Source organism: Lissotriton vulgaris, chromosome 11 (genome assembly GCF_964263255.1).
Source record: "Lissotriton vulgaris chromosome 11, aLisVul1.2, whole genome shotgun sequence".
NCBI classification, from domain to species: Eukaryota; Metazoa; Chordata; class Amphibia; order Caudata; family Salamandridae; genus Lissotriton; species Lissotriton vulgaris.
The window spans coordinates 301,499,614-301,517,851 of NC_141699.1; the positions used below are offsets into that span (position 1 = coordinate 301,499,614).

An 18,238-nucleotide genomic window follows, 5' to 3' on the forward strand; every position below is an offset into this window, starting at 1 on the left:
TTACTGTATTTAGTAAAGTCATTCAATTTAAAACTCTGCATTGAAACTCAAAGCTTATAATTCTGCTGTAATTCCCAATAGTGTATAATGCTCCCTACAACCTAGCTAAACTACACATGGTAAAAATAATACACACGTATGTGCTTTAGTAACAATTATATATTTACAAAAAGGGGTGGTGAGGGACAGAGTCTCTGAATTAAGCAGAATGCTCTCACCCAGTCAAAAGATCAGGGCTAGATCCAACACCGTTTTTTAGCTCACTGCACCATCCCAGTTTCAGAACCTGACTGTATGCAAATTAGTCTGTTCCTGTCCCAGTGCATGATGGGAACAGGACAAACCAAACTACAGAAGCCAATTCTTACACTGGGAAGGAAACAAGCTCCCGGGGACCGGTTTCTGGCATTACAGCCGTCTTCGGCCCGGTTTGCTTGAATCCTGATGGTGCAATGAGCAAGGGTCTCACATCTGAGAATACCCTTCCACGCTTAGGGTGGACAAAAATATTTACAAAAAGGGGTGGTGAGGGACAGAGTCTCTGAATTAAGCAGAATGCTCTCACCCAGTCAAAAGATCAGGGCTAGATCCAACACCGTTTTTTAGCTCACTGCACCATCCCAGTTTCAGAACCTGACTGTATGCAAATTAGTCTGTTCCTGTCCCAGTGCATGATGGGAACAGGACAAACCAAACTACAGAAGCCAATTCTTACACTGGGAAGGAAACAAGCTCCCGGGGACCGGTTTCTGGCATTACAGCCGTCTTCGGCCCGGTTTGCTTGAATCCTGATGGTGCAATGAGCAAGGGTCTCACATCTGAGAATACCCTTCCACGCTTAGGGTGGACAAAAATATTTACAAAAAGGGGTGGTGAGGGACAGAGTCTCTGAATTAAGCAGAATGCTCTCACCCAGTCAAAAGATCAGGGCTAGATCCAACACCGTTTTTTAGCTCACTGCACCATCCCAGTTTCAGAACCTGACTGTATGCAAATTAGTCTGTTCCTGTCCCAGTGCATGATGGGAACAGGACAAACCAAACTACAGAAGCCAATTCTTACACTGGGAAGGAAACAAGCTCCCGGGGACCGGTTTCTGGCATTACAGCCGTCTTCGGCCCGGTTTGCTTGAATCCTGATGGTGCAATGAGCAAGGGTCTCACATCTGAGAATACCCTTCCACGCTTAGGGTGGACAAAAATATTTACAAAAAGGGGTGGTGAGGGACAGAGTCTCTGAATTAAGCAGAATGCTCTCACCCAGTCAAAAGATCAGGGCTAGATCCAACACCGTTTTTTAGCTCACTGCACCATCCCAGTTTCAGAACCTGACTGTATGCAAATTAGTCTGTTCCTGTCCCAGTGCATGATGGGAACAGGACAAACCAAACTACAGAAGCCAATTCTTACACTGGGAAGGAAACAAGCTCCCGGGGACCGGTTTCTGGCATTACAGCCGTCTTCGGCCCGGTTTGCTTGAATCCTGATGGTGCAATGAGCAAGGGTCTCACATCTGAGAATACCCTTCCACGCTTAGGGTGGACAAAAATATTTACAAAAAGGGGTGGTGAGGGACAGAGTCTCTGAATTAAGCAGAATGCTCTCACCCAGTCAAAAGATCAGGGCTAGATCCAACACCGTTTTTTAGCTCACTGCACCATCCCAGTTTCAGAACCTGACTGTATGCAAATTAGTCTGTTCCTGTCCCAGTGCATGATGGGAACAGGACAAACCAAACTACAGAAGCCAATTCTTACACTGGGAAGGAAACAAGCTCCCGGGGACCGGTTTCTGGCATTACAGCCGTCTTCGGCCCGGTTTGCTTGAATCCTGATGGTGCAATGAGCAAGGGTCTCACATCTGAGAATACCCTTCCACGCTTAGGGTGGACAAAAATATTTACAAAAAGGGGTGGTGAGGGACAGAGTCTCTGAATTAAGCAGAATGCTCTCACCCAGTCAAAAGATCAGGGCTAGATCCAACACCGTTTTTTAGCTCACTGCACCATCCCAGTTTCAGAACCTGACTGTATGCAAATTAGTCTGTTCCTGTCCCAGTGCATGATGGGAACAGGACAAACCAAACTACAGAAGCCAATTCTTACACTGGGAAGGAAACAAGCTCCCGGGGACCGGTTTCTGGCATTACAGCCGTCTTCGGCCCGGTTTGCTTGAATCCTGATGGTGCAATGAGCAAGGGTCTCACATCTGAGAATACCCTTCCACGCTTAGGGTGGACAAAAATATTTACAAAAAGGGGTGGTGAGGGACAGAGTCTCTGAATTAAGCAGAATGCTCTCACCCAGTCAAAAGATCAGGGCTAGATCCAACACCGTTTTTTAGCTCACTGCACCATCCCAGTTTCAGAACCTGACTGTATGCAAATTAGTCTGTTCCTGTCCCAGTGCATGATGGGAACAGGACAAACCAAACTACAGAAGCCAATTCTTACACTGGGAAGGAAACAAGCTCCCGGGGACCGGTTTCTGGCATTACAGCCGTCTTCGGCCCGGTTTGCTTGAATCCTGATGGTGCAATGAGCAAGGGTCTCACATCTGAGAATACCCTTCCACGCTTAGGGTGGACAAAAATATTTACAAAAAGGGGTGGTGAGGGACAGAGTCTCTGAATTAAGCAGAATGCTCTCACCCAGTCAAAAGATCAGGGCTAGATCCAACACCGTTTTTTAGCTCACTGCACCATCCCAGTTTCAGAACCTGACTGTATGCAAATTAGTCTGTTCCTGTCCCAGTGCATGATGGGAACAGGACAAACCAAACTACAGAAGCCAATTCTTACACTGGGAAGGAAACAAGCTCCCGGGGACCGGTTTCTGGCATTACAGCCGTCTTCGGCCCGGTTTGCTTGAATCCTGATGGTGCAATGAGCAAGGGTCTCACATCTGAGAATACCCTTCCACGCTTAGGGTGGACAAAAATATTTACAAAAAGGGGTGGTGAGGGACAGAGTCTCTGAATTAAGCAGAATGCTCTCACCCAGTCAAAAGATCAGGGCTAGATCCAACACCGTTTTTTAGCTCACTGCACCATCCCAGTTTCAGAACCTGACTGTATGCAAATTAGTCTGTTCCTGTCCCAGTGCATGATGGGAACAGGACAAACCAAACTACAGAAGCCAATTCTTACACTGGGAAGGAAACAAGCTCCCGGGGACCGGTTTCTGGCATTACAGCCGTCTTCGGCCCGGTTTGCTTGAATCCTGATGGTGCAATGAGCAAGGGTCTCACATCTGAGAATACCCTTCCACGCTTAGGGTGGACAAAAATATTTACAAAAAGGGGTGGTGAGGGACAGAGTCTCTGAATTAAGCAGAATGCTCTCACCCAGTCAAAAGATCAGGGCTAGATCCAACACCGTTTTTTAGCTCACTGCACCATCCCAGTTTCAGAACCTGACTGTATGCAAATTAGTCTGTTCCTGTCCCAGTGCATGATGGGAACAGGACAAACCAAACTACAGAAGCCAATTCTTACACTGGGAAGGAAACAAGCTCCCGGGGACCGGTTTCTGGCATTACAGCCCCTTTTGTAAATCGATTTTGGCCACTATAGGTGTGGCAGGGTATACTCAGACATGAGTCCCTTTCTCACTGCTCCATCAGGATTCAAGCAAGCCGGGCCGAAGAGGCTGAAATGCCAGAAACCGGTCCCCGGTAGCTTGTCTCCTTTCTGGTAAAGAATTGGCTTGGTAGTTTGGTCTGCCCTGTTCCCATGATGCACTGGGCCAGGGACAGACTGATTTGCATATAGCCAGGTTCTGAGCTGGGATGGGGCAGTGAGATAAATAACGGTGATGGATCAAGCCCTGATCTTTGGACTGGGTAAGAGTGGTCTGCTCAATTCAGACACTCTGTTCATCACCACCCCCTTTTGTAAATCGATTTTGGCCACTATAGGTGTGGCAGGGTATACTCAGACATGAGTCCCTTTCTCACTGCTCCATCAGGATTCAAGCAAGCCGGGCCGAAGAGGCTGAAATGCCAGAAACCGGTCCCCGGTAGCTTGTCTCCTTTCTGGTAAAGAATTGGCTTGGTAGTTTGGTCTGCCCTGTTCCCATGATGCACTGGGCCAGGGACAGACTGATTTGCATATAGCCAGGTTCTGAGCTGGGATGGGGCAGTGAGATAAATAACGGTGATGGATCAAGCCCTGATCTTTGGACTGGGTAAGAGTGGTCTGCTCAATTCAGACACTCTGTTCATCACCACCCCCTTTTGTAAATCGATTTTGGCCACTATAGGTGTGGCAGGGTATACTCAGACATGAGTCCCTTTCTCACTGCTCCATCAGGATTCAAGCAAGCCGGGCCGAAGAGGCTGAAATGCCAGAAACCGGTCCCCGGTAGCTTGTCTCCTTTCTGGTAAAGAATTGGCTTGGTAGTTTGGTCTGCCCTGTTCCCATGATGCACTGGGCCAGGGACAGACTGATTTGCATATAGCCAGGTTCTGAGCTGGGATGGGGCAGTGAGATAAATAACGGTGATGGATCAAGCCCTGATCTTTGGACTGGGTAAGAGTGGTCTGCTCAATTCAGACACTCTGTTCATCACCACCCCCTTTTGTAAATCGATTTTGGCCACTATAGGTGTGGCAGGGTATACTCAGACATGAGTCCCTTTCTCACTGCTCCATCAGGATTCAAGCAAGCCGGGCCGAAGAGGCTGAAATGCCAGAAACCGGTCCCCGGTAGCTTGTCTCCTTTCTGGTAAAGAATTGGCTTGGTAGTTTGGTCTGCCCTGTTCCCATGATGCACTGGGCCAGGGACAGACTGATTTGCATATAGCCAGGTTCTGAGCTGGGATGGGGCAGTGAGATAAATAACGGTGATGGATCAAGCCCTGATCTTTGGACTGGGTAAGAGTGGTCTGCTCAATTCAGACACTCTGTTCATCACCACCCCCTTTTGTAAATCGATTTTGGCCACTATAGGTGTGGCAGGGTATACTCAGACATGAGTCCCTTTCTCACTGCTCCATCAGGATTCAAGCAAGCCGGGCCGAAGAGGCTGAAATGCCAGAAACCGGTCCCCGGTAGCTTGTCTCCTTTCTGGTAAAGAATTGGCTTGGTAGTTTGGTCTGCCCTGTTCCCATGATGCACTGGGCCAGGGACAGACTGATTTGCATATAGCCAGGTTCTGAGCTGGGATGGGGCAGTGAGATAAATAACGGTGATGGATCAAGCCCTGATCTTTGGACTGGGTAAGAGTGGTCTGCTCAATTCAGACACTCTGTTCATCACCACCCCCTTTTGTAAATCGATTTTGGCCACTATAGGTGTGGCAGGGTATACTCAGACATGAGTCCCTTTCTCACTGCTCCATCAGGATTCAAGCAAGCCGGGCCGAAGAGGCTGAAATGCCAGAAACCGGTCCCCGGTAGCTTGTCTCCTTTCTGGTAAAGAATTGGCTTGGTAGTTTGGTCTGCCCTGTTCCCATGATGCACTGGGCCAGGGACAGACTGATTTGCATATAGCCAGGTTCTGAGCTGGGATGGGGCAGTGAGATAAATAACGGTGATGGATCAAGCCCTGATCTTTGGACTGGGTAAGAGTGGTCTGCTCAATTCAGACACTCTGTTCATCACCACCCCCTTTTGTAAATCGATTTTGGCCACTATAGGTGTGGCAGGGTATACTCAGACATGAGTCCCTTTCTCACTGCTCCATCAGGATTCAAGCAAGCCGGGCCGAAGAGGCTGAAATGCCAGAAACCGGTCCCCGGTAGCTTGTCTCCTTTCTGGTAAAGAATTGGCTTGGTAGTTTGGTCTGCCCTGTTCCCATGATGCACTGGGCCAGGGACAGACTGATTTGCATATAGCCAGGTTCTGAGCTGGGATGGGGCAGTGAGATAAATAACGGTGATGGATCAAGCCCTGATCTTTGGACTGGGTAAGAGTGGTCTGCTCAATTCAGACACTCTGTTCATCACCACCCCCTTTTGTAAATCGATTTTGGCCACTATAGGTGTGGCAGGGTATACTCAGACATGAGTCCCTTTCTCACTGCTCCATCAGGATTCAAGCAAGCCGGGCCGAAGAGGCTGAAATGCCAGAAACCGGTCCCCGGTAGCTTGTCTCCTTTCTGGTAAAGAATTGGCTTGGTAGTTTGGTCTGCCCTGTTCCCATGATGCACTGGGCCAGGGACAGACTGATTTGCATATAGCCAGGTTCTGAGCTGGGATGGGGCAGTGAGATAAATAACGGTGATGGATCAAGCCCTGATCTTTGGACTGGGTAAGAGTGGTCTGCTCAATTCAGACACTCTGTTCATCACCACCCCCTTTTGTAAATCGTTAGTAACAATTATGGTATTTTTAGGTCGAGCTAGAGTTGCGCATGGGTAGCCTGCTGTCTAGCTCGACAACTGTTGTTTTTAGTTTCCTGGGAATCTGAGTCAGGGGATGGGCACGAGCGCCGACTTCTCCTTGTGGGCGCGCACAGCGCCGTGCACATCCCCTACCTCAGATTCACAGCCTCTCTCAATCACACACAGCCACACTCACGCATGCGCACACACACATACACCCACGCAGGCACAATGCATCGGGACACACGCACACATACAGAGACCCCCCACCCCCACACACACGAGCGCACACACACACACACACACACACACAGAGACCCCCACCCCACTCCCCCCACTCACCGCATCGGCGCCTTTCCGGACTCTGCAGCCTCCGCGTCACCGCTGCTCCTCTGGCCAGAACTACACAATCAACTACCGGCTTCGTCTGGAACTCCAACTCTGATTGGCTGAGATCAGCTGCCTGGTTGGCTCGTGCAGGCTCTCGTGACACAGTCCCCAGGCACAAACTTGCTTCTCCACATATCCCGTAACCTGCGCTAACCAGTCCGACAAGGCAAAAGGGCACGCCCGGGCCACGCGCCTGGCGGCTTTTGTGTCGTCACCGAGCGCGCGCGGCCCTGGCAGAATTGGAACGGATAGCTTTGGGTGAGGTGCGCACTAGCAACAACGTCTTACGTCAGAGGGGTGGGATGGAGTCGTGTTTGGACTCTGCGTTGGAGGTTGACGGGGGCGAGCGTGTGGGCTGATGCACAGGGTAAGCGCTTGTTTCTTTTGGTGTACATTAACAGAGAGAGCATGTGTTTTTAAAGCTGTCTTCTTCGTGTGCTTCTCTACCCCTGCATGCTGCGGTCTGTCTCCATGTGCTTCTCTCGTCCACTTCCCTGTTGTACTTACCTGTGTGTTCTCCGTACTGCATCCGCCAGCGCTCCACCATAATGCTTCCAAGTCCCCCTGCCCTTCCAGGTTTGCTTTTGCATCCCCCACCCTCCCCTTCCTTACTCTGTGCAGCATTCCCCAACCCTACCCGCATTGCTTCCGTGCCCCCGTTCCCCTCTCCCGTGCTGTTTCTATGATCCTGCTATTGTTAGGCCCCATGTTATTTCCCTTCCCCTGCATGCTTTTCTATGTTTTGTTTCATTTTTAATTACCAATCCGACTCAGATCAGCAACTAAAAACAAAAAACTGCTTCAGGTTCATGTACGGTGTGCCCACCTAGAAAAATAACACTGGCGGCTGCGTACATTTTTTTTGTTTTACTTTAGCGATGCTGCACAGCATAAGAGTACGATTTTCAAGATCAACATACTCTAAACGTTCAAAGGTAGATCTTTCCAAAGGAGAGAACACAAAAGGTAGATTAAAAGAGAACACCAACAACCTAGCGACACAGCGGGCAAAAGAAACCCTTTAAAAATATGAAGAATATAATCTCACAATCTTCGACTCCGATCTAAGATTTCCTCAAAGCCGTACTGGCAGCAAACCAAAGTCCATGAGTATAAAACCTTTATGCCTATTTGAAATCTTTCCTTGAAGGAAAGACCAGATAGCAACGTGATCACTACTCAAACGATCAAATACCCTTAGAACCACGCCAATCTTCAAAAGAATTCTAATTGTGAAAGTGAACTTTCACATTTGATTGTCTCCTGGAAACTAATGCTGATAAACCTAACTCTCAACATAACCTGGTCATCTGAAAGCTGAGCCACTTAACTTGCAGCCTTTCAAGCACTTTGCACAGTGCTGTAAGCAATCAAGTGCATACTTCATTAAAAATAATTACCCGCTATCTGTTCGTACTCCACTAAAACACCATAATGTGCTGCATGAACAGGCACAGTTTGGGGAGCAGGGCCACAGCAATGAAATATATACGTTTTGAGTCCAAGGATGCCACTTTTTAATGACCTCAAACACGGGTTGGCTCTGGTGCCTCAAAATGAAGGCATGTTAGGTATGCATTTTTGGGGACTTTTCTTTAACTCAGTCAAAATATTTTGATTAAAGGAGTTAATGGCATTAACACAGAGAATAAACCAATATTTCGTTTTTAAGGCATTTACAGAATATTGCCTTGACTGGGGTCTGAGTCCAGCGCTCTAGTGTCTCTGGACAGGATAAACTCAGGTTAAGATAGGGTTACTAAGTTTCCCTGCTGTGTCACTGAAGACCACTACAAATTATCCCGGCATAGCCAATAGGTCTTGCTTTTGGGACCTTATAAATATTTAGTTATGCAGCACAATATACTTCTTTTACTTTATGGTTGCCGTTTGAGAACATTAAGGGATACACATTAGTACCTTCTGGGTAGATGGTGCACAGTGTGGACAAACAAATGCGCATTTCCCAGCCGCTTGCATTTCCCGGCCGCTTTTCATTATTCATTATTCTGCCCTCTGTTAGACTCGTTTTTCCCTTGTTTTTCTGCCCTTCTACCCTTCTGCCCTCTGTTAGACTCGTTTTTTGTGCCCTTCTGCCCTCTGTTAGACTCGTTTTTTGTGACTTTCTGCCCTCTGTTAGACTTGTTTTTTGTGCCCTTCTGCCCTCTGTTAGACTTGTTTTTCCCTTGTTTTTCTGCCATTCTGCCCACTGTTAGACTCATTTTTTGTGCCCTTCTGCAGTCTGTTATACTTGTTTTTCTGCCCTTCTGCCCTCTGTTAGACTCGTTTTTTTGTGCCCTTCTGCCCTCTGTTACACTCGTTTTCCCCTTGTTTTTCTGCCCTTCTGCCCTCTGTTAAACTGCTTTTTGTGCCTTTCTGCATCGCCACATCATCACTCAGCGCTACCCCAGCATCACTCAGCACCACCACATTATCACTCAGCACCACCACATTATCACTCAGCACTACCACAGCATCACTCAGCTGCACAACAGCATCACTCAGCACCACCACAGCATCACTCAGTACCACCACAGCACCACTCAGCACCACCACAGCACCACTCAGCACCACTCAGCACCATCACAGCGCCACTCAGCACCCCTCAGCACCATCCCAGTATCACTCAGCATCACCACAGCACCACTCAGCATCACTCAGCACCACCACAGCATCACTCAGCGCCACCCCAGCATCAATCTGCGCAACTATTCAACAACAACTGGTTCAAATGTGTTCTCTCAATGTTTCAAGCTTTATTACAAATGTCACAAAAAGATGTTAATATTTCACTTCTGTTCTTGGATTTTCGTCCCAATAAAATACACTGAACATAATCTTCACAAAAGTTATTTACAAAACTTTAAGCTATTGCCATTATAAATTACAATCACTTTTATTTAAGTATTATTTAAAAAAATTAAAAGCCATTGTCATTTGTAATATCAATACATCTAAGTCACGTAAATACGAAACATGTTGCATTACAAATGCGATAGGTGTCACATTTGTGAAAGTTATAATAACTATTGTCATTGTAAGTGACAAAGCGATTAATTTAGCTATTTTCAAAACCAACACATAAATAAAAAAATTGTCATTTACAAGACCAATAGCTCAAACTTTCCTAATGCGAGACCTATTGCATTGCAAATGCTTGTTTATTTGTGCCTTCGTTGTGTACTTTAATGATGCACTCCTAAGATGTTATCCTGGTTAAAGGGCATGTATGTGTCATTATTTCCTACGTGGATGAGTCAGAGTCATAGGATTTCACTTCCTGTGATGTGGAAGGGGGGGGGGGGGGTTAAAGAGCACCTGGTGTCACTTTTTCTGTCTCTAGCATTTTGGTAAATTGACGTCCATTCCTCTAAGTGGGTAACACTGATACTTGGCACTGAGTGGAATAACTAACTTCTATAGGGAAATGATTGCTTTTAAAAAGTCACATAGCATAAATGCTAATAAAAAACTATGATGTTGTTCATTGAGATATGTACACCTCCATGAACAAAATAATAACTTGTGCAACTTGTGCCTGGTTCCTAAATATGAATTGTTGAAAATCCACAATCAAGGGACACAGACAACCTCACTTGGTCACTATTGTGGTACTCTTCATGCACAGTGTGATAAAGGCTCTTTCAAGATACAAGGGACACAACCTCCATGAACCTTACCATGGCGCTCTTCATATGCAATGTGTCGTGATGCACGGCACCTGAATCCCAGTTTCGCACTTTCAGGAAGCGTGGGCACTTAGAGGGACTCCCGTTTACTAGTGCTTTTGTTGGAGAATGCCGGCCGGATGACTGGAGCTGGAGAGGAGGAGAAAACCAGTTTAGTATTTCGACTTCTGAGAACAGAACTGTGAGGTCCTAGCCAAACGTTAGCCTGCCTAAACCGATAATGCAGAAAAAATACTTTGGCATCTTACACAGTCACCATACAGATAACATTAACTGTTTACTTTACTTTTTCATGAGCAAATTCTTATTTGCAAATTCTTATTTCTACCCCTAAACACAACAATCATATCTCAAAAAATTGCATTCGCAAAGGGTACGAATCGCAAAATTCGGCCGTTTGCGAATGCAATTTCATTATTTGGGATGCATCACAATTTTTGTATTGTTCACAATTTAAGAAATCGCAAAATTGCGATTTCTTAGACTGAGATTGCAATGCATGAAACTTTAAAAATTAGCGAATTCGCACTTAGGGGGAGCAAATTACCATGAGGTTGAACCTCATGGTAATTTGCGAAAACTTTGAAAAATGCACTTTTGTGCATTTTTCAAAGTTTCATGTTGTGTACACACATGCCCTTAGGGCATATGTGTGCACAACATATGTGCACAGATTGATTTCAGGGGTGCAACAAGGTGTCCTTTGGACACCCCTGCACCCTTGAAATCGCATTCTCAATTTGCGATTTGCAAATTGCTAATCGCAAATTGAGAATATCATCCCATTAATTCCTATGGGCCTCTAGGCCCATAGGAATGAATGGGGAGCAATTCCTTAATTGTGATTCGCAATTTGTGAGTCGCAATTAAGGAATTTTAAGAAATCGCAATTTATTTAGCAATTTCTTCATGCATAGCCATTTGCGATTCCTTATTAGCGATTCCTTATTTTTTGCTAATAAGGAATCGCAAATGGCCATGTTGATGCATGTGGGCCATAGTGCGTACTGAAGATGTTTGGTTGCTTGATGCCTACATCAGAGATGGTTTGCTTCTCATGACTCTGTGTGATCTGGAGAGTGGAGGCCTTTCGCATGGACCATGCTCTGTGGGGCTGAAGGTTGTATCCTCGGTTGACGCTTTCACCAGTGATTTCCCTTTGCAAGGGATCGGCTTGTTTTGTGGGTAATGCAATGGCAGACTGAGCCCTGTATCAAGGTTCTTTTGTAAAACTAATATTTATTGACAGATTAGAAAGCAGACATGATACAATAGCAATCAGAATTATGTATACCGGCAGTAGGTGGGTGGGGGGCTGCATTCGCTTTAGGCAGAGGTGAGCAGTGCACTCCCCGTCCGCCTAAGTAGCTTGGTGTCCACTGTAAATAAATTGGAACACAAACAATGAACAAACAACGTCCCCCCAACGCCCTGAAAGCCACTCCCCGGGGCAATAATTGTGGAGATTACAGCCAAGTACAATAAATTGTGAGAAAGCGATCGTGCAGCTGAGCCAGAGAACGAGAGGGACATGCCAGAACCCTGAAAGATTGGGACGTAGATGGTTATAGGGACCCGTTGTTCACAAAGGGGAGATAGATAGAAGACTGGGGGAGGGTGTATGGATTAATTTCCTACAGGCTACTGGGACTGGGAGTCCTCTCCCATCTTGGGCAGGAGATCATGGAGGATTGGGTCAAGTTATCTACTATGGTAAATGTTTGGAGATCCTGAAATTCCTCTCTGTGCAGAACAGTATTCTACTCCTGTGCCCACTTGGACATCTCAGCAAAGGATCCCACTGTAGGATGGTGGGGTGGGGCAGATTTACATCACATCACTATGGCAAGAGGAGTGCCAGGTCTATAAAGTGTGTTGTGACCTTTTTGGCCTTGGGGGAGAGGTAGAGCCCCAATAGGCAATGTTGGGATTTGCAACCATTGCGATTTTACACTTGTTGCAGGGATTCTGCTCAAACATAGAACTATGCATAGGAGTATGGGACTTTCGTATATAGGGACTGAGTCATACTACCACCTTAGTACACTTGATCCCAGGACCGACTAGCTATAGTGTCTCAATTGCCCTCCTACTCACTCACAGAGGAACAGGTGATTAGACACCCCAGAATTCAACAATCCAAACTCCCTCAGTAATCGCAGTAGCAAGACACACCCTTTCACTCATACTCTTGTACTTGTCCACAATAAGATCTGACATAGACATGAACAAGTTTAGAATATTTATTTAACTAACGTGCTCTAGTATGCAGTATACGTGTCACACTAAGCAGAAAAATGCACAACAAAAATACAGTCAGCATAGCAAGTAGTCCGTAAATCATAAAAGAATCAGTCATAGTGAGAAACAGCGTAGCCTAACCTCCCTCCCTTTGTATAGAAGCAGGATGATTATATTTTAGAAGATCTCTGGGTGTTATCTGCAGACCCCGTACCACAGTCTATACATGACAGATCTACATCATATGTGCTGTCATGCTCTTCTCCATGGAAAGGTTACTCTCCAGGTGTGTTCTACTTATACGTGCATTCCAATAAGACCATAGTATGTATTTCCAAACAACAGCTGCATCGGCTTGTGTTGTCTAGGAGCTAGGGCCTGACCAGAACAGAATGACAAGGGGCATTGTTGTTCGACCTTGTTCACAATGTTCAGACTAAATCCGAGGAAGCTGCAAAGCGTGAACACAGCAATAGGTTCTCATGTGAAAATATCAAAAGAAGCATTTGCATATTAAACTTGTGTAGTAACGTTGGTAAAGCAGCAGACAGTCTGCAGCATGCTCATGCTAGCTTAGGGAAGACGACAATGCCCTCATGGACCAAGTGACACACCTTGCACAGATACCTGCGGATGTGTAAAGAGCACATGGAAGTGCTAGATTCCATTCAAAATAACTAAATATGGAAAGTATAATCAATGAACAATCAGAGCCATACTTATGAAAACTTTGTGAGAATATGATAAGAGATAAGAGTGACATGATTTTCTTCAAAAACATGATTTTATTAAGGGACCATCATCAGGACTGGGTAATTAGGTTTGCCTGGTATAGAATACAATGACACGCAGAGACCCTTCTAGGCGTATTTCGGGAGGGTTATGGGCAGCTTCTGAACAAAGCCGGATCCAAAGTGTACGTGGGTTGGTGCGCGCTCAGATAGCGGCCGCTCACGGGGCGGGGTTTTTTAATTAATACTGTGTCTGCGGGGCAGATGCAGCGATGGATTTAGCTGGAATGATGGAACCGCTGCCTCGAGAATCTGCGAGGTCGGCGCAGAGTCTTATTCTCGCAGTTGCTTGAATGCGGGACGGCAACGATCTGCCTTGAGTTCCATGGAGTGATGCCCCGCAGACACAGTGGCCATGTATTCTATACCAGGCAAACCTAATTACCCAGTCCTGATGATCCCGTAAGATACCAGAGCTTGGGATCGAAACTTCGTCGACACTCACAAATAGTACCACTATGGCCCACTGTGTATGATTTCTGTGGTTACTATTTCTGCCAGCTTGCTTTTATCTTCTAACCATTACCAGCTGCTTTAGCTCCAATTTTGCCTGAAAACTGTTCTATGTATTGTTTGTTTTGCCCTCCGGATTGCTCCCAGTTGTAAATAATTTTTCCTTTTGTATTACTAGTTATTTCAAATATATTGCATATTAAAATTCTTTGTCTGGCTGGACACTGAATAATTATATAGTACCTATTTAGGCCTATATCTCAATTTTGTTCCCAGATTATCTGCAGTCACAAAAGACCAGAGTCAAATCCTTTGTGACAGTGTTCAGTGTTTTGTGATATGCAAGTGTGGCAGAGGACAACTCCTCCCCCTCGTTAACTCAGAGTGGCCCATCCTGCCAGCACTTAGCGTTCCTTTGTCTAACTGTCTGGGAGCAATACACACAGACCAACTGCCAGCTGTACAGAGTCATGTGGCCCAGGAACAGGCTACATGCACCAAATGGTTTGGACAAGAAAATACCAACTTTTCCATATTTGCATCTTCAGAATTGTAACTAAAGATCAGACTTTACCATTAAACAGGGATTTTAATTACAATTCTTTAAGACACCAAACTCGATTTGTATACCTGCTCCCAATTGAAAATTGTCTCTTATTAAATGTAATAAGGTAACCTAATGTTGTCCTACAGAGATGGCTGGCATCACAGTAGAGTAAAAAACGAATTTATGGGTTTTTCACTACTAGGACATGTAAAACTTAAAGGTACATGTCCAACTTTTAAAACGCAGTGCACCATGCCCTCTGAGCTGAGTAGGGCCTACCCTAGGGTTGACTTCTATGTATTGAAAAGGGAGGTTTGGCCTGGCAAGAGGTTTACTTCACCAGTTTGAAGTGGCAGTTTAAAACTTCATACAAAGGCTGCTGTTTCAAATATGATGCACTCTGCTAGGGTTGTAGAATGTGAGTTTATTCAAGGTAGGAAGCAACAACCTCCAAGCCACAACTCCTGACAGAAATCAGCAGTGTCAATCGAACTGTCGACACAGATGATGGAATGTACCAACAACCCGGGAAAGGAGGGAATACAGGTGAGGGAGAAGGGATCACAGAATAACAATAGAGATATTGAAGTATTAAAATAAAATAATGTCATGGTTGCTGATTAATATAATGAAAATATACAGATCATAATTACAACATGCTGCCATCCTATATATATGTCTAATTAAAAAATGTGGTCTTTGTGCCAAGTTGGTGAATTGTGATTCCCGTACCTGAGATTTGACTCTGATCGATCTCTGAACGATGTTGGGGGATCTTCAGGACTGACTCTTTCCTACATGACAGAACTGTTACAATATGATATCTCTTCCATGCTCCATACTCTTCCATCTTCCAATGCTACATTTCTCTTCTACTCTCAGAGGTTTTAGAAATCTACTGACACCTCTTTTGTTGGAATCAGGAACTTTAACAACTACCCACCTTTACTTTCCTTTAACATCTTAACAACTATCCCACATTCAATCTTCTGCTTTTCATACCATGTTTACTATCCTACCTTTTTTTGCAGTTCTCCTAATGGTGTCTGACCAGTTCACTCACACTGGCTTGGTTCATCTATCTTGGTTCACCACCCCCACCCAATTTGGGAATAGCGTAGTACTGGTAGCCTTTGAGCAGTATGATAAGACTACAACACTTTTTTAATGGCTATGTCAACTGGTACAACAGACACTTGTGCTGATTGAATGCACTCTTTTATCATGCGATTTACTTGATCTACTAATCCATTTGCACTGGGACAGTTTAAAGCAGTTTTGAGGTGTTGAGTAGACATTCCCTTTAAATACTCATTTTCTCAGAGGTGAACTGGACTCCATTGCTGGTTATGACTGAAGTGAAGAAAGAAAACTTATTAGGTCCTATGTTGGGATGCAATTCACTACGTCAACACAATCCAAAATGGAATGATAATCCACTAACACAATCATGAGTTTTCCTGTCCACATGGACACTTTTAAAGGGTAAACATCCTTTACAATGACTGTGTTACAACGCAGTGCATTGCCCTGCATTTTCTACTCCACAAAAACGTTTACAACGCAGGGCTATACACCGCAATCCATTACAACGCATTCCCTATTACAACGCCCGGCGGAGTAAGAATGGTAAATTGTGTTGTAATGGATAATGCGTTGTAATGGAATGATTTGTAAAGCCCTGCATTGTAATTAAAAAAATTGTGGAGTAAAAAATGGGGGGGATAGCTCGCGTTGTAAACACGTGCGGAGTAAAGAGAAATATTCCTTTTAAAGGACCTATAATGTCTAGACCTAGTTCATTCTATGGCCTGGATGGTACACTTACTGGTAATAATGGGGCTCGCCTTGTACATTTATTTTGTATCACTCATGGAAAATATTACACTCTCCTTGACTCTGGCCTTGACCATACTATCCATCCTTGTGAACCAATATGTGTCTCTGACCGTTGATTTAGTGACACTATGCCCCCTGTAACATTCATGGGCTAACTCAACATTCTTTTCCACAAGTCCTTGGGAGGCACTAATTTACCACTTCTCATTACCATGTCATTATGTATACTCAGTTCATGTCTTACTTTCCAGTAACTTTGGACTTCATCTCGTAACCCATTGGGTTTAGCTGGCCACCTCTCGACTATCTTATACCAAATTATGGGTTGCATCTTTTTCCTGAAGTTTCCAACCACTCATGGTATGTAATATCTGGGAGGGTAACCTATAAAATAGGGTTTTCTTGCTTTAAGACATCTTGCCCTTCTTCCCCTTTTCAAGATAACCAGGAAAGGCAGTCTGCAACTATATTTTTGTTATCTGGGATGAATTTAATTTTGAAGTTATATCCCTTCAAACTCATACTTCATTCGTAAATACCGTTGTAAATACATATGTAAATACATATTTAAGCGGTGTATGGCCTGTTCTCATTGTGAAGGGTAATCCCCACTGATACAATTTGAAATGGAATATGGCCCAGTAGCACCCCAAGGCTTTCCTCTCTATAGTGGAATAGATGACTTCGGAATTGCTCAAAGTTCTCTATGCAAAAGCTACTATGGCTGAGATACCCGCCACCCCCTCTCAACACAATCCCCAAAAGGAGGGAAACCGGAAACAGTTCTTAAAGTTTTTTGGATGTGGGATGGAGTGACCATCCCGGCCGTATTTATTAAAACAAAAAAAATTAAAACATTAAACGTTTTCATGTTATGTACAATTTCATTATCACATTACGAGTTTGGCTAACCTTAACATAATCTCTAATACAGAGGTTCTCCTAGCCGAACTAGCATCCTACAAAAAACATTCTCTAAGAACACTGAAATTGTACATCCTAACGTTTAAGGGCCAACGGCAAGGTCATAACCGGTGTCAAGATCCCTAACCAGACTTACCCCTCCCACTTGGGAGGGGCGACAGCACAGAGGCTTACCTCAAGTGCAACTACTAACAATTTCCCTTGACTTGACGGGGGCACTTAAGACTCGACGCCATTTAAAGGTCGTTCGAACACTTGTGTGTGGTATCTAGAAGGTATCGTTGACCTCTCCCCACCCCACACAACTTACCGCATCTGCCGTCGCAGATGACACTGGCCCCGGGAAATTCCCCAGGAGGGGGCTGTAACCCCTCCTACAAAGGAAGGGGCCTTGACCGCCTTTCCTTTACTTCCGGCGTCCCGCCCTTAGACGGGACCGCCTCCCCACTGAGGGGCCAATGGCCACCTCTCCCGAGCGCTCCCATCCGTGTTGGGTGACGCCCACTCATAGGGATCTACCAATTAGTGCTCACCGATCATGACCTTACCGCCTACCAAAAATAAATACGACAATTCTTACTCAAACCTATGAAAACATTGGTCGCTACGACCGAAAGAACATGCTAGAAATGCAACACTACATCAAATCATTTTAATCGTAACAACCTAGACGATATTCACCACACTTTATTATGATTAACCACAAACTGATACTGTCACAGCCTGTAAACGAAATGGAAAAAACAAACTTATAAATTCACTTTATTGCACAACAACTTGCTGTCCTCAGGGGCTGGTGGGTGGGTCAAAATTGGCTCTTCGTTCCGTCCCGAGCTCACGTGTAGCGAGGAGGTGCAGCTTCGGAGCACAAGAACAAGAGGACGTCTTCTGGTCTTGCGCCTTCTTTTATCCGTCTTCAGGGCGGGCGAAAACCCGCCCCTGCCTGCCCCGAGGGCGTGGCTGGCTGCGTCGGTGTCTAGGCCAGCCCACTCTAGGGCGGGAAAAAGCGCGCCCCGGCTACGCCGCTTCGGGCATACCAGCCGAG

General features: G+C 45.4%; 1 protein-coding gene across 1 annotated transcript in view; it reads right to left on the reverse strand.

Annotated features, from left to right (window-relative positions):
- The window catches only part of NOS1 (nitric oxide synthase 1), a 534,740-nt gene that overhangs the window by 346,636 nt on the left and 169,866 nt on the right, over positions 1–18,238 (reverse strand). Inside the window, exon 3 of the mRNA XM_086943269.1 lies at positions 10,390–10,527. Within this exon, the coding sequence (XP_086799395.1) occupies positions 10,390–10,527 (138 nt within the window). The remainder of the gene's footprint in view (positions 1–10,389; positions 10,528–18,238) is intronic.